The 23,616-nt window shown below is 40.0% G+C and overlaps 1 protein-coding gene across 3 annotated transcripts in view; it reads right to left on the bottom strand.

Annotated features, from left to right (window-relative positions):
• Nucleotides 1-567: 567 nt before the first annotated feature.
• COBL (cordon-bleu WH2 repeat protein) overlaps nucleotides 568-23,616 on the bottom strand; it is a 118,755-nt gene continuing 95,706 nt past the window's right edge. For 2 of the 3 annotated variants that reach the window (XM_086469173.1, XM_086469176.1), the window contains 5 exons: nucleotides 12,389-12,489; nucleotides 9,108-11,131; nucleotides 8,357-8,476; nucleotides 5,988-6,239; nucleotides 568-585 (listed from right to left, as the gene is read on the bottom strand). In XM_086469173.1, the coding sequence (XP_086325299.1) occupies nucleotides 568-585; nucleotides 5,988-6,239; nucleotides 8,357-8,476; nucleotides 9,108-11,131; nucleotides 12,389-12,489 (2,515 nt within the window). Of the gene's footprint in view, nucleotides 586-5,987; nucleotides 6,240-8,356; nucleotides 8,477-9,107; nucleotides 11,132-12,388; nucleotides 12,490-22,859; nucleotides 22,868-23,616 lie in introns of all 3 variants that reach the window. The other variant, XM_086469174.1, reaches the window with a different exon arrangement.

Here is a 23,616-nt window from a genome sequence, read left to right as displayed (position 1 = left end):
AGGTCATCTAATTTTAAAAACCAATGACTCCACCATATGACAATTTAGGTCCTTCACAATGTACCATAACTTTTTTCTTGTGATTGTTTTTTATAGATCTTTATTCTGGTTTTCACCCTAATTGTCACAGGCCTTTTCCAAATCAAAGAAGAAGCAAGTAAATAGCTTGAAATAGTTACGTATTTTTAACAACTTGAAATGAGTATTACTTTCCAGATAGCTAGCAAAGTCTTTTAATTTTGCCCATAAACACAATTAAGTATTAACACAGGACTGCATAGTGTTTATATTCTTATTAACCTGCCAACAAGAATAGTTTATTGGCAACCTTAAATATTCAGAGGCAAAACACAATTCCTTGGCACAGAAGCTTTACAGCATAGCAACATATTTTCCCCTTAGAACCATTATGCAGGAGCACACAGAAAATTAACTACAACTTATTTTGGCTCGTAGACAAGAGAATAAACTGAACTTCTTGATGTTTTTTGCCACTTCAGACCTTGAATGATGATTATGGGTGCATACGGGGTTAGATTTTCCAATTACCTGTTCTTTATACATGATTCAAACGAGCAGAGGGACCTATAACAAAGAAAAGCACATGATCATTCAAGATATTTTTAAACCTCCAACTGTTGACACTGTTAAGCAAACATTCTCCTATGGGGCTGTTTTCAAGCTCAGTCTCTTCATCAGCTCCTTGAGACCACTTAAAGCTTATCTGCTTTTTTCTAGCTGTATCAGTTGGTCTAATGAAAGGTGTTATCTTTCCCTAAAAAACCCACACCTCATACATCCTTAGGTATTATGGTTGCTATTACACAATTACTGGAACACAAGTGATGTATTTTTCTGTGAGTTTCTTCCTTTTGTGGAAAGAACAGAAACTCAGGCTGTGAGTATGCAGTATCTGACAGTCAAAATCTGTTCAGTATCGGTTAGCTGTCACTGGTCATAAAAATCTGATGAGTACTTTGCTTCCTGATTGAATGAATGAAGGAAGCTCCCAAAGGCTTTGATTCCAGAAAATACTTAAACAAATGCTTATCTTCCTTCCTAGTCCTCAGGTCATCTAAGCATATGCTTAATTTTAAATATGTATGCTAGGGTGCTCTTCCAAAATCAAAGTTACTGAGCTTTGATTGTATCAGAGAGATATCCATTAAAGTCACCACAAAAGCTGAACAGGAATAATGTATTTCATCAAGTTTAAATCTTCCATTTTGGCCTTAGTATCCATGGCAGAAGCTTTATTTTAAGGAAAAAAACAGGTCACAGAATAAATTATTAGCAAGATGAAGAGTTCAAATTAAATTTTATCTTTCAATTCAAATAGAGTAACAGCATGCAAACGACTGCCTCTCACTGTGCATGGGAACTAGAATCACTTTATAGGCTCATTTGACTACCTGTATATCAAGCTTGGCCAACCTTTTAGTGGGGCCTCCTGCCCCATTTCCAGCATACCAAAGCCAACACCAACTGTGGCATAGAGTCTGTAATGTCTGTTGTTGCACCCACAGACACTGATGATTAGAAACAGTATTTCTTCGTTCACAATTATATATCCCTGACTATTGAGAATAGTCCACTGCTTGACATAAAAGGTATGGAACTAGGCCATGCTTCTTAGAAGACACTCAACATGCCATAATTCAGATTGATGCATTACTTGTTGGCAACCAACCTCAAATCATCCCAGCGTATACCAGCGACTCATTGTAATGGGTGCAGTAATTACCTTACCTGGCTCCTTTGATTGCCAACAGAATGACACACTGCATGTATCAAGAGTTCCTGTGACTAAATGCCGATGCTGAACACTGTCGTGAACACTTGTGGACGCTGTGATGGAGCCAAATTAATTTTTAAAATCACAGCGAGCAAATAGAAAAGGCTGCTTAGATGCAGCTCCAACCTTTATTGGGAAGTACGTGAAATCTGTCAAATCTCTCTTGCATGTAGCATTAAAAAGTTGTCTACAGCAATCTTTTTACCATGAGCAAAAGCCTAGTCTTCAGATACACAACTTGCCTTCTCCACCTTGTGCAGGCACATTCCCCTGCAATATTTCTACCAAATCCCTGGGCACAACTCTACCTAAAATGAATAGATGGCATATAGGTTAAGGCAACTTTTACATCTTCTCTTTGTTGGGTAAGATTTTCAATCCTGCATGGGCTTGTGTTGCAACTATACCTACAGCTAGACATCTAATGGGCTATTTGCATGCGCCGTTACCTTTTTTTCCACAGATAATCATAGTAAATCCCAAGGCAAGTTACACAGACACAAAAATACACATGCAATAATATAAAGAATTTCAGAAATCTAGATAGGTTATTTTGCTTTTTCTGAGATAGAAAGTTAAAAACTAGACATAAAGATTTTAAGTATGTGAAATTGTGACAAAAGTAGCTTGATACAATTTAAGGAAAACACAAGTTCACTTTTAACACTCAAAACTCAAATGAGATTTGCTCACCAGAATTAGCCAAAATTTGGTCTCAGATCAGCTGTTCATTTCCCAGATCAACTGATGCTCCTTTGTACAGGAAGCAGACAGCACGGCTGGGAAGCAGAGCCCTCGCTAGTGAGACACGTTCACTTCTCAAGACAATTAACCACCAAAGGAACTAGGTCAGCCATCCTGGTTGGTGGCTTTACTTGATGCCATCTCCCTGACCTGCTGTTATACTTTGGATGTGTTATACACCTGCCAGGCTCCTCGACAGATGATTTTGAAAACTGAAGAAAAAGGTTACTTCCTGCACATCAACAGGTCTTTTCCAGTTTGGTAAGTTTGCCCCTTTCCAGTAACACACCTGCATCTCCGTTCCCTTTGGGTAGGATCTGTAGTCCAACCACTTTCTGGCAGGTCTCTGAACTGCACTGCACTGGGGATGAACCATTTTACTGAGCAGACCCAACTGGGCTTGGCACCCACAAGAATTTTCCTTCGGGAGTCTGTGGACAGCAACAGTGTGAAATAACACAGAAGCCGTTTCTTCAAAACAAAGTATGATTTATTTGCCAAAGCAGGTATGGTACTCCAAGAAATGGATTAAAGAACAGCCAGGAGACCTATGCACATACTGTCTTAACTATACTCAGCATTTCCCTCAAGCACCTATTTTTGCTCTGGCTTGTTTTGGCTGACCCAGTTACAGCCAGCGTGGTGCAGACCCTGACTCTCGGCAAGGCAAGGTCAGCCTGCAGCAATTTCTCTCCTCCCTTCCTGCCCAGTGGATCTTTTAACCTTAAAGTTCATGACTTCGGCAAACAGCTGTGTAATCAGGGGTGGAGTGGAGGAGTTGCCTTTTCACAGATATTAATAGAGCTCAAATGTTTGTTGGGATGTTCCTTATTGAGGCAATTGGTTGCTTTTTACATTTGGTTCCCCTGACAGCCCCGTTTGATCTCCTTCCACTGCAAATAACCCCTCATAAATAAACCCCTCACAAACAGAGCCACATGTAACTAAGCAATGCAGGATCTTCCCAGTTCCCCACAATATTAGCTGTATAAATGACTTCACCTTCAGAAGCCCTTGTCTCAGAAAACTTTGAGAAGACAACGGAAAATAAACAGATGCAATTACTAAACTGAACTACCTACTCTGTTGTCTAGTTGCTGCAACCAAAATCTTCCAGAAAGCAAAGCCAAAAATGGCTCTCTGCTCATATCTCCAAATTATGACATCATAGATCTTTGACAGAGGAGACAAAACAAAGAAAAGAGTTTGCTTCAACCCTGGCACAAAACCACCTGCCAGTCACAATCTACAGAAAACTCCGTGTTCCTTGGAGACATGTTCTTCAGCTGTAAAGAAAGAAAACCCTGATCTATCAGGGAGGGATCAGAATTCTACTCATTTAATGTAGCAAGATAGAAGAGATACTAATACGCATTGGATAGAAAATCTTTGAGAACTCTGACAACATTTTTACTTTTATCAGTTACCAAGGGCGTGACATCTCAGATGTCAAAGTGATACAATGTCTTTGGCACATACGAGACTTAGTTTGCATATCCAGTATCTAAAAGGGCAGCACAGTAATACGAAAATCATACTTTGTCTTGGACAAAACACTTCTCTCTTATTTTCATGAAAGGCCTATACAGTAAGAGATGTATTCTTCCGTCATTTCAATGTCAAAACTACCCAAAATTAATCTGTCTTGAAAATGAAAGAAGACAGGCACAGTATTTAGCAGAACACATCTAGTATATTCAGCTTACTTTCATGGCCTGCACTGGCTATCAAACTGTTTTGAAATAAGTCCCCTAGGATATGATAAAGATTTATTTTAATGAGTAGAGCTATAGGTCCCCTCAGAGACTTCTGCAAGAGTAATGTAGTTGGAAGAATAAGGAATTTGGAAAGATCTAGAAAACAACTGCATGAAGTATTCTTGAATGTCCAGATCCCTTTTTTTCTGTAAATTGGTGAAGTGGGGAAATAAAGGCCTGATCTAGAGTATTATTTCTTTATAATTTGTAGTCTGAGAATCATAGAATATCTCAAGTTGGAGGGGACCCATAAAGATCATCGAGTCCAACTCCCTACTCCTTGCAGGACTACCTAAACCAAACTATATGACTGATACCGTCATCCAGACGCTTGAACTCTGACGCGCTTGGTGCCCTGACCACTTCCCTGGGGAGGCTCTTCCAGTGACCAACCACCCTCTCAATGAAGAACCTTCTCCTAAATCCAGTCTGAACTTCCCCTGACACAGTTTCATTCCATTGCCTCGTGTCCTGTCGCTGGTCACCAGAGAGAGGAGATCAGCACCTCCCCTTCCACTGCCGCTCTTGAGGAATCTGTAGACTGCGATGAAGTCACGCCTCAGCCTTTTCTTCTCCAAGCTGAACAAACCAAGTGACCTCAGCCACTCCTCATAATGGTATGCATAATATAGATGTAATTTTTCAAATGCAAAATCACTGCACATGCAGATTTCTGTTTGCATGATGATGTAACGTTCCCTAAAACTATGATATGTTTATGCCATTTGTATGATTCTGTGGAATCTCTGGTTTATCAGAAACAAGACTTTTTTGGCTACTTTTCAATGTTAAAATTTGATTGTATTTTTTTATTTATTTTGAAGAGGACAAGTAAGCAAGGTTAAAGCCTATTTACACATTCATGGTTGGCATCAGCTAAATCATGTGTTGGGAAAACTACATCTGCTTTTGTACGTTCCCTAAAGTCCTTGAATCAAAGTCTATTCCTGGTTACTGCAGTGTAATATTGAGATGACTCCACTAAGGCCAATTGGTCTGCTTCTCTTTACCAAGAAATGCAGTGTAACCTGAGGTTAGGAAGAACAATCTTGATCAAAGAGGTAAGTGAAGTTACTCCAAATATCACACCTGGGTAAGGGACCATTTAGCTGTCTGTGCGCTGACTGACCCACAGCTGACGACAGAAGTGAAACACACATCATCCAATTAATGAAGTTCAGGTAGACAATAAAACGACCCCACAGTTTTACTGACAGCTCTCAGCAGGTGCGACCAAGGTGTAAGTGTTAGGAACCAAGGTCTAGGACATGCTACTGAAATTAGAATACTTATTCCTAAATTTGCTTCAGGGTCTCACATCTGACCTTCCTTAGGTTCCCCTTGTCTACAGAACATCCAGTACTATCTCAAATTCACAAGAATGGAAAGAGCATGAAAATGCTTTCTGAAATGATATTCATGCTCTTGATGTTCTCTTAAAAAAAAAAAGTATTGACTATTAATATGGCTGCATATATGCACAGGCATGTTTTAGTCTTAATAGTATGCTTTAATAGCTGTTCAAAGGTTTGACACACTAGCCTGATCTCCGATTCAGTTAAATAAAACAGTGAATGTACCTTCTTCTGCTGGACGAAATAAATGTGTGGCCAGAACAGCTTATAAATGGTTCTTAAAGCACAGCAAGCATAGGTTGTTTCATCCACAATAAAACATAAAGGCACACTTACCTTTTTTAACTTGGCTGCTCCAGCACCAGAGCGAATGGCCTCCATTAGGGCTTGCCTTGCATCCCCAGGGTTACCTGTAGCCATGGCAGAGGATTTAGAAGCTGCTGCTGACAGCTGAGTAGGAGGTGGTGGTGGTGGCTGGGCAGGGGCGGGTGGGATACTGAGTTGCTCTTCCTGAGGGTCTTTTGCCTTCTGCAAGGACAGTTCTGCATTCCTAAAACTCTGCAGCTCTTCAGAGGCCAATGAGGAGATCTGCTCGTGATGCAGTTGAAAGGAGGTGATTAATATCAAGCATGACTAAACTGTAATTATTTGACATTTGATGCACTTTCAGTACCCCGATTTCACTTTGCTTGAATGATGTAAAACACATAGAACTTTTATTTGCTTAGGGGGTTGAACATCTGTTACTACTCACTCACATCACTCAGCTGGGCTGATTACCAGCATCAAGGATTTGGCATTGATTCTGTCTCAGAAACTCAATCTTTATTTACTGTGAGCTCCAGCATCCTGTAACTCTTCTTGGCATGTAAGGTAAGAGAGAGAGTTGGACTCAGGATTCATTTGGAAACAACCACAAGAGTTTTGGAACCACGAAGATATATTAAGGCTGCAGTAGCCACCCAGGAATCTCATTACTTTTTGCAGTCTGGGCTGCACAGAAATAATCTCAGATGACAGGGAGGCTCTTCTAGATCTCAGCTCTCAGACGTGGCTTCATTGAAAAAAATGCTGTCAAACCTAAAGTTTCCAGCCACACTAAAAAAAATAAAATAGGACCAGAGAGAACTACGTGAAAGCACTGGGAACAAAATCAATTGATGGCTCTTCCAAGCATGTTTCTGCAGAATTTCTGAAACTAAATTTCTGCACAAATTACCATCTTGGAAACTCATCCTACTTTAAATGAATGCAGGGGGAAGAGGCAATCTTTTAGTCTAAGCCAGCTTTTCCATCAACTGTCTCAACAAATATTTTTGCCATTAACAACAATATTAGTAATAATCATGATAAAGTATTAGTAATTACAATGATTTGGCAATTATTAGGAAATTCAATATCATGTGCCAAATGGGAGGTTTTCAAGCAGATGCACTAGTATTCCTTTCTCAGAGAAACTGAGGCACAAAACTTCTCTAGTGAAAAATGAAATGATTCATCTCCCATCAAATAATCCACATTCAGAGAGCTCCGATATTCTGTTCCTTCACTGTACACACACACACAATATATAGGAATAATGTCACGTCAGATAAAACACAAACATTTGAGATAACATGAAAGGGACAACCCTTTCATCCCAGCACATCTGTATCTCGCCCTGTACACATATAAATGTGGTGCTTTAACTAGCACAGGTGACAGAGTGGGAAAAAGAAGTGTATGGTTTATAGGCAAATTCCTTTAAATTGATGGCAAAAGCTTCTCTGCTGGAGGAAAGTATTTGAAAAAGTCTCTGTCATAATACACTACCACTTCATTGTCAGAGTCTCTTTTACACAAATTTATTCCCAATGAATGCAGCATGCAGTAAGATATGTGTGAAGATGGCTGCTGCCTAGCATGTCCCGTTCTCAGGCTCAGAGGAAGCTGTACCCTACCTGCAGCAAGGGCTGTACGGTATTTGAGGGACGAAGTAATTCCCTAACACAGGCAAGAGATCCTTCCTAATGCCAGCTATCTGGATATGTGCTAATGGCCTGAGTCATTGCAGGAGGGAAATGGGAACCTCCTTGCCAAATACACATCCTTGGCTGGATTAGTAAACTGAGTGAAAACTAAGGCTAGAACAATGCAGGTTTTGGCTATTAGGAATAAGAGATGCTTTAATGATTAGGTAAATCTTTCAGACAGAAGGAATCATCCTGCTGCAGCGAAAGTTGATGCTCCATCAACATCAATTACTTACATACAATTTGCATGCACCAGGTCATGTTAAGAGATAAACAGCCTGCATGAAGAAGCCCTAGTGTGTTTTCAGGTAACTGGGACTGGATGTATGTGGTAGGTAATGCAAATATATTAATCTAACTGCATATTCCTAAAGTACAGCCCCCCCCCCCCAAACGTGAAAAATTTGATGTCTTCTATTATGTTCCCAGTAATTTGTTTGGATTTCTATGCGCCTCTTTCTCAGCTAAAAGCACACCATTTGAAAAAGTGTTAAGTTTTACAGCAGAGAATAGGATAGGATCGGACCCGCTACACTATCTGCGTAAGTCAGATCTGCTCTTGCATTGCCTTATTTCCCCTCAACTTTTCTCTTTGCAGCACACCATTTAGTTTGTGGCATATCTGCGTTTATTCATAACACACAGCAGGAACACACTGCACTTGAAAGATCACTTACCATCTTGACTGCTTACCTTTTTCAGCTTTGAGGTGCCACTGTGGCCTCTAATTGCTGCTAGTAGGGCTGAGCGCTCATTATCTGGCTCGGCATATGAAGGTTTCCTGTGATTACCATTTAGTGCACTGTCTGAAACCTAGAATATGAAAAGAATAAATCTCACATTGTTATTAGATATTTACTTAGAGATTATTTGGAAACATTATTAAAAATATTTCTGGCACTTATACCAGAATGTAAGTAATGGAGACTAGTCAGTCTATCTTCTTTTGGTCCTGCTTTTACAACCCTTACTCAAACTGAACGGTGAGGATATGTGTAAATAGTAATGCTGTACTTACAGATAGAGCCCCATATCCCCCAAGCATGAAGCCAGTGGCAAACTAGTAACACCTAGTAATACAAAACGCAGTTTTCTTTCATTGCAGGTATTTACAAGTTTCCTCCATGCTGTGTGTTCCTATTTTTACATAACTCATTGAAATGTGGGTTTGGCTCTTAGGCTAACCTCAATTATCTCCCCTTTATGCTGTATCTCTGCACTCTCTGTCTCTTCTAGCTAGTGCAGCAGCAATGATGTTGCATAATATACAGGATGTGCAGAATAAGCAGTGGCTTGGTCTGTATTTTGCCATTATAATTTTGTCAAATGCCTTGTGTACTCCAGCTTACCAGCAACTGGACCAGTTATAAAACCTCTGGCATCTGACAGGGTGAATACAGGGCTGTGCAGTCTGAACAGGCTAAAAAAAAAGTCTCCCCTTTACCTTTCTGAGTTTCTCCTTTCCCCCTCCTGTTTGAATGGCTTCCATCAGGGCACTGTGCAGTGATGTGTCTTTTGGAATTGGTTTTTGGATGACCGGTTTGAACTTCTTCTTTGGTCCAAAGATATTGGTGTGCACATTAACATCCACTTCACTGACAGCATTAATATCCGAATCATCAGGTTTCTCCTCCTGTTCTGACTCTGTGTTTGCTGCTGCACCATTTAGCTCGGGTGAAGCTTTAAGTGAACTAACTTGTACTCCGTTAGCAGGAGGCCACTTAGTGACTCGCAAAGATGAGCTGAAAAAGGATGGGACTCCTTGGAGCTCAGGAGACTTGAGAGACGAGGCTGAATTAGTATGGATTGAAGTCTCACATTTCTGGTCAAACAAAAGATTTGCCTTTTTCTCTGCTGTAGTTTGTTTGCTGTTTAAACCTTGATCATCTTCTGCACTGTTGTTATCCTTTGAAGAGGATTTAGTAAGTGGGACACTGGCATTCTTTTTATAGAAACTCAGAGGAGTTGCTTGATTTGGTGCCCTGATGTTGACTACTTTGTTTTCCACACCAGAATTATCACCAGGTGTAAATCTGTACGACGCTTTTTGACTGCAAGTAAAAATATTTGAAAGTGTTTCTCTTGCTTCTGCTGATTCTGTTTCCACAGGGCTATATTTGGCCACAATAATGCATCTTTTTGGTGAAACTTCTGATTCAGTTTTAACCTCTCCTGCCCCTTGTTTATTTTCATCTTTCTCATGATATTCCATAGAGTCTGACTTAAAGGTAGTTACGTTGATGTGTCTTGCAATGGCAGAGGCAACATACTGACTTGAAGTTCTCCTATGTGGCTTTACAAATGGAAGCTCCAGCTTGTCCTTATTAATGGCCGGGGCGACAAATGGTGTTACCTGAGACTGTGTAACTGGAAGAGGTGGTTTGGTCCTTTCACACTCAGACTGCCTTTCTGCTAGCTGAGTAGCAACAGTTTGTGGTGCTACAGGTTTTGGAGCTGCAAGACAGACAGGTTTGAGTTCATGTTTTATAGTAAAGGGCTTAGAGTTTGTGGTGACTGCTGACTTTTTAGGAAGATGCTCAGTAGAGTCATCACTTTGCTTTTCCATAGAACTTGACCTCCAGAACGCCTTCACTTTTCCAAGATGAATTTCCTCACTTTCATCAGTAGAGGTACCTGGTATGTACTTACTGACACTGGTGTTTGGGCCTATGATGTTGCCCAGTTCATCTATCTTAATGGCACCAGTGGAGAGTGAAGCTCCTCTATCAAAATGTTTTACTTCCGGTTTGGGAGGGACAACTTTAAAGGTTGTCAAACCCATTTTAGGTTCGTAGTTTGTTCCTGAATTCTGGGCACGATGACACCATGTGGGCGTTGATGGGACTTCTTCTACTTCATTTTTTTTTGCTGGTGGCCATTTGATTTCTAATTCTGATTTACTTTTTTTCAGAGATCTTTCCCTGTTACTACATTCATTAAATGGATTTATTTTCTCTTTTGCTGTACTGATTTCAGCTGTGGCCTTGGAGTGAGATGGAGTCAGCTTAGATTTACATTCCTCAGACTTCACACCATGTCTTGGGGAGGGGTCCACTCTTAAGTTCTTTTCACTTCTTTTTTCGAAGGAGGATGTGAGAGATTCAAACATATCTCTCCTCTGTTCCACAGGCAAGTGACTGAATTCATTTTCAGATGGTTGCTGATGTATTAGGTCCTTGGATATGCATACAGCTCCACCATCTGTGTGTCCCTTATCAAAGGATCCTGCATTGTTGTTTTTATTTGTGAAGTTTCCTGTATTAACAGAGTCAGCTGAGCTATTTTGTGAAAGCCTTGTTTCTGTCTCTTGATTTCCAGCTGAGTTAGAGGTGCTAACTTCTGGAGCATCATCTATGACTGTTACTGGAACAGAAATGGTAACATCTTGGGCAGCCTCAACATTTTTTGAATGTGGGCTCAACACTTCATTGGTGTACTCAGAGTCAGAGTTACTTATACCATCCACTGCTGCAAAATACACATACAACATTACATATAGGCAGTATTTAAGCAATATGGCTTAAAGTTACACAAACAGCCAGTACAAGCTTAAGCAGATCAGATATTTTAGTTATGCTAAAACTAACAGGAATATATTTATGCCTGTATTACAAAAAAGGAGAGATCTGAGTCCTTTTTATTGTCTGGCTGCTGATTACGATCAGCCAAATATTCCTGCAGTCCTCCTACTTCAGCCAGTGGGAAACATACAAATGCAGCTGAAAGCAGAATTTAATCTATTGTTCATACCTTATCTTTGACTAACTTCTCTCAGTGATAAACATTTCACCACATGACTCCAAAGGAGAAACATTTCTGAGAAACAGTGAGCAACTTCAAATTATGTTTCCCAGACCTGGTTAGTAATAACAGCCCAGCTGAAGGATTTCCTTGAGCAAGCAAACAAAGAAACAGTACTTGTATTTTTTCTCCACTCTTCTCACCCTTCATTACCAGTGACTCCAGAAGCTTCATTGTGCAAAAAGCTTAACTCTCCTCTCCAATTTGCTGGTATAAATCAAGGCTTACAACACAGAAGCTAAGAAATTGCAGTGTATGAGAATTCATAGAAATTAGATCAGAAACAAGTCCTGAAGTACTGCAGAAGTACTGAAATAAAGGCGAGAAGTTTTAAAAGTACTCAACATCATTTGGTGACAAACCATTAACAAAGAAATATTCTTATTCAGTAAGACAAAGAGGAACATATACGACATTTTCTCTCTTCCCGTTGTTTCTTTTCATGGTTTTTGATTTTTAACTTTAAAATACATCTGCTAACACAGAGGAGGCATTGGGTATAAAAATGTCTCCCCTTTCTCCACTTCATTATAATAAAATCCAAAAAAGAGGCATTTTTCATTAAACAAAGAGCTAAATTCACAACTGATTTAGCTTCACTGAAGTCAACAAAATTATACCAAATTTGGCCCATAAAATGTGTCCCTAAACTGTTGTTCATCTCTTTTTGGTAGCAGAGACTGAAATACAATGACAATCTGATAGGCAGCTTGAAAAATATTCAGTGTGAGCCTATAAAGAGCAGCTGCCCCAGAAGCAAAGGGAGAGCAGCCACTTCGGGTGGACCACATTCCGCCTCAGACCTGTGAGCTGTTCCCAGTGATCTTAGTGAGAAATGTACAGATGCCTCAGAGTACAGTTTGACTCTGCACCTCCTGGCTGTGCCTCTCACTTTTGTACTTCAGAGGTAATACACTTCCCTACCTTCTAAATCTTCATCCAGGCCAGCCAAAGTCTGCTGGAGTTGTGCAGCAATGAATATATCCTCATTCTCATGCCTAGCTGAAGGCATTTCTTCATCTCTCCTGTTAAATGAAAGAGGAGAAAAAGGTTGGGTGTCCTCGTTTTTTCGCTATGCACTGTTGCTCTGAAATACACATGAAAAACAGGCAGCCTTAGAGACACACACCACCACACTGACACATTCACATCTAGGAAGGATCTCTGCGGTGCCTGGGCGCGCTCAGTGTGCTGGCGACGAAAAGATTAGGATTAATAAAGCCTGTTGCAAAGCAATGGTCTGGCTGCACTGTGAAGTACGCATTTCAGCTGGGCTGCAGAAAAGCAGCGTATGCCAAGGCAAAGGTTTTGCACATCCATACAATTTTAAAGCAGACCGCTAGCCATCCTGTGCACTCACTGTGCCAATATATCTGCACCTTATTTAAATAAAAATTGCACGGTAATGATAAATAAATACAGCTAAGTACTGTTAGACAACCACTCTGCATCCTGAGGGGAGGGAGGAGAGGAGGAAAGAGACACTAATCCTTTGAGAGCTGTTTCTAATGAAACATATCAAGGGGTCTGATTTTGCCAGAAAATAACTCCATGGGTTTTGATGAAGTTGTACAATGATCTAAAACAAATCTGAAATCAGAATGAATGCCAGGTGTTGTCTTGGCTTATTAAAAAAAAAGATGATGAAAGTAAGAAAAATCCTAACAAAAAATAACTAAAATTAAAAAAAAAAAATACATATGGCAACCTGTTACACAACAGACCTTCTGTTTCTTAGGAAGAAAAATCTTGACCAGCAGAGCTTTTCTATCTAAATCATTGAAGCTAGGATTTCATGCTGGGCACTTCATTTTGTCGAGCTACCTGTTCCTCATCTGAATTTACAACATTGTCATCTGTGCCACTGTATCTAAGTTTTGCCCTTGTGATTAGCCTATTGAAAAAATAATTTTCCATTCTAGCCACACTTAAACTAACCCTGGTCAGGCGAAGCAGATTTGCCCTTTTCAAGATCAAACCCTTAATAGCACAAGTCCAGTAACAGATGACATTTTTTGGTAGTTTATCAAACACCACCTGAAAAATACCATTTTTCTGCTGCCCTTTAAGACAAAAATCTGAATAAAAATTCAGGGATGTTTCCTGACATTGATTTAAATTATGTCTAACAATGTACCTTCCCTTTTTGCTATTTTATTGATTTTTCCCTTGCTCATACCAGGAGCAACTGAAAGGACATGTTGAAGCATCAGGTATTTTATTTTATTTTACTTTAATATCTATTTATTTATCATTCACCTCTCCTTTCTTTATGTCTTTTGTAGTAGTCCTGGAGCCCGATTCTTCTACTCACATCTAAACCGCCTCACACTCACAAAGCCGACTTTATGTATCTGGGATCAATGAAAACAGCAAAATACACCTGCAAGGAAGCCTTCCAAAACTTTTTTCACATACACATCCTTGTGTATCGGAACATACAGATGGGACGAATTCAGGATAAGGCTACGTATGTGCCTAACTGGTTCCTAAACTGGAATCTCATACAGAAATCTGTATTGGTTGTTTGCATACAGAGACAGAGACACAGTGCTCTGCAACTGGAATACAATTTCTTCCAGCATTTGCCATTGGCCTGAGCTTTGAAAGGCCCTGAACAGCCCCAGAAGCCAATGTGCACTGATGATGCTCAGGCTCAGCACCCATGCTGCAAGACTCATGGCAAACCGAGTTTTCCCCCTGATGCACTAAGAGAAAGGTGGAACAAACCAGTGAAAGTCTCCAGCAGAGGCAACTGGTGCTGCAATACTGCAGTCCTACTGTACTCTGAAGCGCACGCACGCACACACACACAAATCAATGAGATTACTCATTGGAGCAATCTGACAGAAAGATTTAAACTTACTGCAGCATTCACATTGGGAGAGAAGGCTGGCAAACAAAACTCTCAACTTGAAGGCAGCAGAAAGAATGAACTGACTGAATTTCATATAGTTTTTCCAGTGGAAAGTTTTATAAAATTAATAAAAAATACTTGCTCTCTTCTGAGTACATTTTAAAACCATTTATTTGCAAACTCAGAGAGAGCATTTTTGACGGGAGAATCATTCAAACTATGCACCAGCTAAGCAACAGGTCTATCCAGCATGGAAGGCAAATATTGCTTTCTTCTTTACAAATCTGGTCTTGTGGGATACTTCTACACAGCTGGAAGCAAATCACTGACATACGTTGAGACTCTTTCTCTAAGCTACTGTGAAGAATCTTCAAAACCTTGGAAGAAAAATGTGTAAACCTGTATCTATCAAGAGGATGAGACTTAACTCCAGGGAGGCCATGCCAGCTCATCGTCTTTTTGGTACCTGATTGTACCTTTCTGTCTATTGCCTGACTATTCTACAATGCAGCCAAAATCTCTGTTCCTAAGGTTGTCTGTGCTGGGCTCTCTCCAGGAAATAACAGGAACTATTGGCTCAAGACTTTTATGGGCAATTTATCTAGGCAGATATACTTGGGACTGGACAGGGATTCCTGGGCTCCAAAAATGCAGCGTAGGTCCATTGCACTGACTAGCTCTTTTCTCATGTCAATCAATGGGAAACTTTCTCGGACTCCTTATAGCAAAATTATCTTCTGTTTGATGGGCACAACAGTCAGCAGAGGTCTCCTTCATTATCCTCTGTGCACTTATGCAGGAACTATACATAATTTGCCTCTCAATTTCTGTTTCAATCTCCTTATCTAGGGAACAGGGATAATAATACACAATTCATAAAATTTTTCTGAAGGAAAGAGAACAATACAGTGAAAATGAAAGGATTCTTATTTTCTCTTACAGAGGGCGCTTCAGAAAAAGCAGATCTTTTCTTTTGCATTTCCGAATTCCTAAAAGTGCTATTGTTCAACTCATCTCCAAACTCACCTACAAAGCAAGCCAGAAGGTATAGATTAATCACAGGGCTTTTCTTAAAATCCTTAGCGTTAGGAATTTAAAATGTGATATGTGTTTTGTGAGGTAAAGGTCTGGTAGTTTCTAGTAGCTCGCATGATTTAGAAATATGCCTAAGAAGACTCTTTCTCACAACAGTATTTGGGAAAGGAAAACAAAAGGGCCTCTAATTTTTTTTTTTTTTTTCATAGCCTTCTTCCCTTCTAACCCTATCCGCTTTTCTTTTGTTGACAGCTCTGCTTTGGCCAGAACCCAAGAAAAATATGACTTATTTGGATACCACGTTTTACATTCTGGATAAACATTACCGGTGGCGGTTTCTCACACTCACTTTTTTTGACTTAGGGAAGAACTTGATAACCTTTATGCTGCCTTTCTGGTAAAACGTGAGGCACTAAAAAATACAGCACTGGTGAGCATTTAGCCCAAGATTGAAATCGCAAACATGCACGGTTCCTGGAAGCCTGCACACTTATTACTTATGTAGGCAAGCACAGATTCATGCAAGAGCACAGAATGGAGCAAAGTGACTACTAAACTACAGCCTTTAGTGTTCCACTGAGCTCAGGCTACAAAGCATAATTACTCCTCGGCAGTCATTTGCGCAGTTGGAGACAAAATGAAACTTATAGCAGCATTTCATCAAATTAGTGCCATGGGAAATGGACATTTATGAGAAGGTTTACATTCCAAGAAAGTGAGAAAATTGTCCAACGAACCCAGCTTGAAATGTTGCATTAAAAAGAAACCCAAACCAGTGGTAAGAAAGGACTTGCAATGACAGAAGCTGCCATTTTGTTATAGTTAGAGCAGCTTTACTTGGGAGTCTGCAAATGATAAAACTGACCTGAGTTTCTTTGAGTACTTCTCAAGAATTCTGGTGAGCCTCATGTATGGTACCAGAGGTAGAGACCACAAATCCCACTGTAACTGTCTAAATACAAGACAAACCTATGCAAACTGCAGAGAACGGACTGAGGATGAGATTTAGTTATCTAATCTCGGGTACTTGGTGCATTTTGAAATACTGTAAGACGTTTAAGACATCTCTTTGGGGCCGACAGACATAAAACAGAAGACAGGGAGACCCATGTCCTGCTGGAGTGGCAGCAGGCAAGAAGAAATGACATCTCTCAGGTTAACTGAACGTGACCTGAAAGTCTCACTCATTCTGTACTATGTTTGCTTTATCAAAAGACTTGAGAAATGGCTCCTGTGAACTTGTTACTACCCGGGGAGGGAAGACAAGAGCCACAGCAAATAAGAGTCAAATCCAGACAAGCACATCGCGCAGTAGCACACGCAGGGACATGGTGACTGCTATGAGGCAGTTCAACAGACATTGAGAGCATTCAGCTCTCACACGTCTTAGGCAGCTAACGGGGACTAACATGGAAAGCTGACATGGTTACTCCAGACTCGGCTTCGGAACATCTGGGCTCCTTTCCCAGCTCTGGTAATTCTTCTCAGTCTGATACTGGGGAATTACACCTGCTTGTATACAAATTTGTCCTCTTCAAAACAAATCCACAATATTCTCCTTTTACACAAATAATGGAAAGAGAAATGTTTCCAGCTTGGGAATGTATCAAGGCGTGTGCTAAAGAGGAGACTGATGCTGGATGATTTTAAGTTGTAGAAAGTATGGCTGAAGCTTTTTGAATACAACTTTCTATTCAAACAAGCCAGAAATATCTCATTAAGTAAACTCAAGGCGTTCATATATTTGTTTTTATGAGTGATGCAGCAAAGTACTCTTCAAAAGCGAAGGTAATTATTTTCCAGATTAACCAATAGTTTACAAAATCTTAGGGGAAAAAATATTTCCATTCTTTGTTTCTTAGGCTAGATGACTTTTCTCTATTTCCTTCCAAGGAGGGAATACAACAGCAGTAGGAGAGCAGCTGGTACAAGTGATGGACTTTCCAGTCACCTAAGCTATGACATGAACAGCAATATTTTCTGTTTCTGCTGCCTCCTGTGAGCATAAAATTTTAATCTTCAAATGACTGAAGACTGTTAAAATGCAAAATTTGTAGACTGAACAACCAACTTAGGACTGGTTAGATAGCAAAGTCATCACTTGCCTTTGACGCAAGGTTTCTGAAAGTGGCAGGCAAGTAGGAAAAGGAAAAAGCACACGGACATATTATGTTGAATGCCAGATAACCTTGCTTTGTATGTTCTTCAAAGAGTGATAAAAAAAAGCTGCACATACTTTTTGAGAGCAAGGTACAGGTATCATTTCCATTCTAAGTTTTTTAGTTTCTGTTCTGTTTCTAGTTCGTGGGACTGCATCAAAATTACAAAGGTCTTTAGACTGCCTTTATATCTGTGCTGAATAAAAATCACCAGAGATTCATTTTAACTATTTTCCAATCCTAGAACACACAGGTCCAGTACCGCCTTCAGATATAACAACACGCAATTAAAAATAAGCACTTGCAAGTATAGATGAGGAGGAAAATGAAGTGATTTTTCAGTAGCAGCTGGGTTTATGGTCCTTTTACAGTCCTCCTCCATGGTTACTGGTCAAAAATCTAAACAGAAAGGAAATGAAAATGCTTCTGCTTAGTATAATTTTGTGCTTTAATGCTAGAAATCTCTAAGCTTGTTACATACCAGGGTGATTTAGCTTCCAGTGTCCCCTGACATATGTCGGTTCCAGGGTCCTGCTGCATAAGCAGCAGCTTGTAGTTGCTGCACAGCTGGAAGCATGCCCCCGCTCCCCCCTCCTTGCACAGGCCTCTGGCAACAGCTTCTCAACGGGAAAGCCCACAGGCGGACAGCATTGCCAGAAATAGTCAGGAAAGTGGACTAGCATGATTTAAATCTTAATACAGCCACATCACCTGACACAGCGAGATTAAGTAACTTTTCTTGGTTCACACAGAAGAATAAGAAACAGAGCAAGGACAAAGCCTTTCTCTCCTGGAAGCCAGCACTACACCTTTAGCAACCCAAGCTGCCCCCTTACACGTAAAATATTCTACAGGTCCAAGCTATACAGCATTTTTCCAGTGGACGAGTTAACAGAAAGTCTAATCTGGATTCTTGCTCTATAACGACTGTGAGTATCTATTATTTAACCATAATATCATTAGTATCTTCCCTCCATGAAGATCTGTGAGCGAAAAAGTGTATGAGGGTATCCAAATTTAAAGAGTTTTCTGGAACAAGGGGAAAGGGAAAGCCAGAGATAAGGAAGAAAATTAGTAAAACTATGTAAGAAGCAGAGTCTTGCAAATCTGTCAGACATCTGGGTCTTAATTAAGTAATTTTTCATCCCTGAAGTTCTCCCTGTTGCTTTAACTCTTTCTCTACCCTCCCCCCCCTTAAAACTACTTTTTTGTTTTCAAAAAAGTGAAACACATGCCTCCCCAGCTAAAATAAAACCTATCCTATAGAGAAATAACAGAGTAAAACTTTCCCATGTTTCTCAGAGATAGTTACAAGTGACATGTAATTATAGAATGTGGTTGTGCACAAAGAAGTATATATAATACATACATACACTGGTATTTTTCATTACAGTTTTTCTCTTTCCTTCCTGCCTGCCTTCTGCCACTCACTATTGTATTTTTTCTTCCTACGACCAGCTTCACTGCTCCATTCTCTCCAGCTACGGACTTCTCTTTCCCTCCTGTCCTTCCCAAGTGGAACACAAAACCTTGTAACATTTGAATTTGAATGGGCTGAAAATTAAGCAGAACAAGTTCACCCACCCCTATCCTTTCAAGCTTTTGTTTTAAACTAACTCATCAAAACCCTAACAGTTTTGTAGTGAACAGCAAGTATTTCTCAGGTTGGTAAAGAGAAGGACTCTCCTCCTCCCAGTAGCTTCAACTATCCCAACCAGAGCCAAAGGTAACAAATTCTTCCAAGAGAAAGGGAGGAAATGGGATTATCCCTGTCCAGACCCACAGCATGAACTGATCTCGGGAGGGTTCCCCCACCCCCACCCTATGTCCTCCACTAGCTGTACGTGAAAAAATATTCCTCTCTCATGGCTACTGAAACAGAAACTCATGCGAGGGGAAAATCCCTTTCAGATCTTTGGAAGGCATTTTATCTTTCTGGCCCAGACAAGTCTGTATTTAATGTTATAACTGCCACGTCCCCTTAACATTTAAAAATACTTTTATTTTTTATCTATTTTAATGCATTTAAAACATTTTCAAAATTAAAAAAAAAAAAAAGTTTTGTATTTTGGAGAGGCTGGTGGAACCACTCATTCCCAAGTTCACTTTTAAACCTCTGATTTCAATTGCTTGTAACTTTGAGAAGTTATACATTTTTGCTAGGTGGCAGTCCAAATGTCTCAATTTATATCATGCCCATGATCATTCTATTATTTTATTTTGGACAAAATGGTTAAAAAGAACAGAGCTTGGAGGAAAAGGAGAGCTACATTCTGATACATGAAATGCTATTTAATACTAAGTCCTGTGAGAAAAAGCGGTCCGGTGTGGTCTAACCGGCCGTTAGTCTGCCTTGACTCTCTGCACATCAGCTCTCCTTCTCTAAAACAGGATAATGCCACATCTTCATCTCACATGAACACTGTGCAGAGAAATGAATTAAAGTGTGTATGGCACATGGATACTAGTGTGAAAAGTGTGAAAAGTAAGATAAAAAGAGCAAAAGGAAATTAAATAGTCCTGTCTCCAGAAGAGAATTGGAATTGAGAGTGAATGGTGGTATACCTGCTTTATTAATTGAGCTCTGAAACTTAGAAAGAAAATAAAACAAAACAGGGTATGATCCCTGTAACTAGACACTTTATCATACTGCACAAAAGGGGGGGGGAATTAAGGTTAAAGGGGGGAATCGAAGGTTACACAGACAGCCTTAATATTAATGTTACTTAACTTTGAGCACGTGACCTAGCATCCCTAATACTATTTTAACATAATTTTTAATGTGTAACTTTATAAAGCTCCAGACAGTAGGTGTGCATGATGCTTTATAGGCATATAAAATTGTCTGATCCCTGCCCCTAGGAGCTTGCGTGATGACACCACACAAGGGATGGGAAAGGAGGGGGTATGGGAGGACAGGGTTGCAACACTGAGATCATGAGATGTACTTACTGCTACATAAGCAACATTTCAGCTTCTCTGTGGTTTTCTTGTTACTCATTTAACACTATATATTAAAATTTGGTGAACAGATACATAACACAAAGAAATCAACCGTAAGGAAGGATATGAAGAAAGAGAACTATGTAGTACAGTGTTCGGAGTCAGCAGTTAATATTAAAACATTCACAGCCAAGCATTGCATGAGGTCAATTATTTATATGGGGTTAGCCCTTGGCACCTCCAGCTGAGGCCTGGATTCTGCTCCACCAGGCACTGTACAAACACATCGTGAGATATGATAGCTGCGTTATGGTTTTTACAGTAAAAAAACAGTCAGTGGCTGAAGGGGATATCAGAGGTGGAGAGACAAAGATGGTTTAACAGGTTAGAGGCAGAGCCAAGGGTAGAACTACAGTGTTTTGACACTTGATTTGATATCCTATATGCTAATTAATATGTGTATTTGGACTAAGACTGCTTGAACAAGAATCCCAAACCAAACCAAAACAAACAAAACAAAAAAGAGCACACTGGCAAGTTGCTTCCACGTACTGGAAAACTAAACCACCGAGGAAAGACCCCAGCATGGAAACCCTGGAATCCAGGGACCTTCTTTTAGAAATTTGTTTCTGTGCTCTGGGAACTGAAAGAGATTTGAGCTCTGCTGGGGTTGTCATTTCTGTGTGTGCAAAGCCCGTGGTGTGTCCCATGTCTGATCTGACCATACTATTATGCTGCTATGTGCAGACAAACCTATTGCATGTTGAAGAGTACACCCTTAAACGCTCACAACTTCCCCTGACTTCAGCAGCAGATGAGGTGCAGACCCTGCTGTGATATTCTAATGCTATCAGGCATTTCATCTACACAGAGACCACCCAGGCCCGCCCAATAAACAATTCCAGAAACTCTAAGAAAAAAAGAATTTAAAAGTAAACATACAATTAACCGAAGTAAGCAACATGGCAAAATACTTAGGACAGGCTAAGCCTCTGGACCAAACCTAGGCAAGACTGTGGACTTTATTCTGCTCTTCATGGCAGTTCTTCACAGTGCATTTGCAAAATACCACTTGGACTTCCTTTACAGCCCTTCACACTCCAAATATGATTTGCTTCCACTTCAAGGGTACTTTTCACAACCCAGAGAGTACAAAATGATTTAGTATACAGCATTATAAATTCTTAGGAATTAGTTATTTCACTGGGTGAAAAGCCCAAGTTTTAGTCAGTTTTGCAATTTAAAATTACAAGCTAAATATTTCCATTATTTTTATTAACATTTTTTTTTTTCCCTAAGCCTCATCCAAATTAGTCACTAAATAAAATTTCTGGCTTCAATGGAGCTCCGGCTCAAGGAGGACTCCAATTCACCGCTGCTAACCACTGCTACTCTATAGTAGCAACACGTTCTTCCGATTTCTTTGTCCTTTTAGAATTGAGTTAGTACACAGACTAAAAGAAGATAGAAAGTAATGAATGAACTCCATGTAAAATTTTCCTTTAAGTTTTGTAGCTTAAGAAACATTTAAAACTCTGTATAGCTTGGTATCAATTATTCAAATGAACTGCACTTTGACTTGTCTGGGAATTTAGCAGGCTGGTTTGGTCCTGAAAGTAGCCCATTCATCATCACAAGAACTACGTACAATCTCAGAACTCCCAATAGATTTTATTAGTGGGGTGGCAGCTATTCTGACAGTGGAAGTTGAAACTGATGTTCTCCAAATTTGGCTATACTCAAAATTGTACTCAGAACTGATTTACATCCCACTAAAACAAGAATTTCATACAAATAGATTTAAAAAAAACCTCCTTATTTTTTTCCCTTCCCTCTACACTTAGGAAGTGGCTTTTGAAAAGTTAGGAAGTTGACCTCAAAAGGATTTAGATGAGCACAATTTTCAAAGCTGGTTTGTTTACAAACATAGGTTAGGAGTGGAATTGGATTTCCCTTCAAGTATTACTGGCACATTCAGAGCATAAAAGTTTAAAAGATATTACTATCAGCATCGCTGCTATGACAATCTAAGTGGTTGCTGACATAAATAAACCACAAACGTTAAGTTTATGCTATACCCTGAAGCTGATCTGAAGCGATTTTGCTGCTCCAGAGCCTAAAACATAAATAGAATTTACAAAAAAATAATCACAGTCCCCCAAAAAACAATAACTGTCTCCTATTTCAGCCTAAACCCACTCTTTTAAGATTATGGACATATTAGATAAATACTGAATATTTAGCATGATAAAATCACAGAAAAGATTAAATTTGAAGTCTAGCTCAACATCCTGCTCCAAGTAGGGATAATTTCAAAGCCAGACCAGGCTGCCCAAGGCTTTGTCTGGCTGAGTTCTAAGAAACATCCATGCATGGAGATTCCTCAATCTCTCTGGGCAACTTCTTCCACTGCTTAACTGCTCCTGTTTTGAGGAATTTCCTCCTTGTATTCAATTTTTATTTCCTTTACAGCAGCTAGTGACAGGTACCTCTTGTCCTTTCACTGTGTATCCCCGAGAAGCCTCATAGTCCTCCTTTTATTGAGGGAAAGACTGCAATCAGGCCCCCCCTTACCCACATAGCTTTTGCAAGGTGAACAACCCAGCTGCCTCCCCTCCCCCTCATACCTCTTGTGCTCTAGTGCCCCAGCCCTCTCAGAGGCTCTCCTCTGGACTCTGTCCAGTTTGCCAATCTCTCTCTTGAACTGGGGCCCCAAGATTGGACATGGTACTACAGCACTGGCCTCACAGCACCTAAGCAAGGGGGAGTACTCACCTCCCTGATTGAGATGGGCAGTATACCACACTATCCTTCCAGCCTCTACTCCTTTGGCTCAGTGAGATCCCTGAGCAACAGTCCTCCTGGCCAGCTCATGAAATGTCCCATTGTCTCTTCTATGTGCACTCTTTCCAACTACTAAAAATTGTGTGTGTTTGTGCGGCAAAGGTAGATCTCAATGCAATGTACAGAATATATACTTTTGGCTGAAGTGAAACACGGGTAGAATACTGTCTTCCAAGAGGGAGTGTGCCACATAATGACCTGTGGTCAATCTTTTATTTGACGAAAAATACAAAAATCCAAAATATTTTTCGTTGATCAGTATTGTTCTTACAGGGCCTTGCTCTGATGCCTTTGCTCAAAATTATGGTAACTTC

This window comes from Leptosomus discolor, chromosome 8 (assembly GCF_034619465.1).
Source record: "Leptosomus discolor isolate bLepDis1 chromosome 8, bLepDis1.hap2, whole genome shotgun sequence".
Classification (NCBI taxonomy): domain Eukaryota; kingdom Metazoa; phylum Chordata; class Aves; order Leptosomiformes; family Leptosomidae; genus Leptosomus; species Leptosomus discolor.
This window is presented reverse-complemented; position numbering and strand designations above follow the sequence as displayed.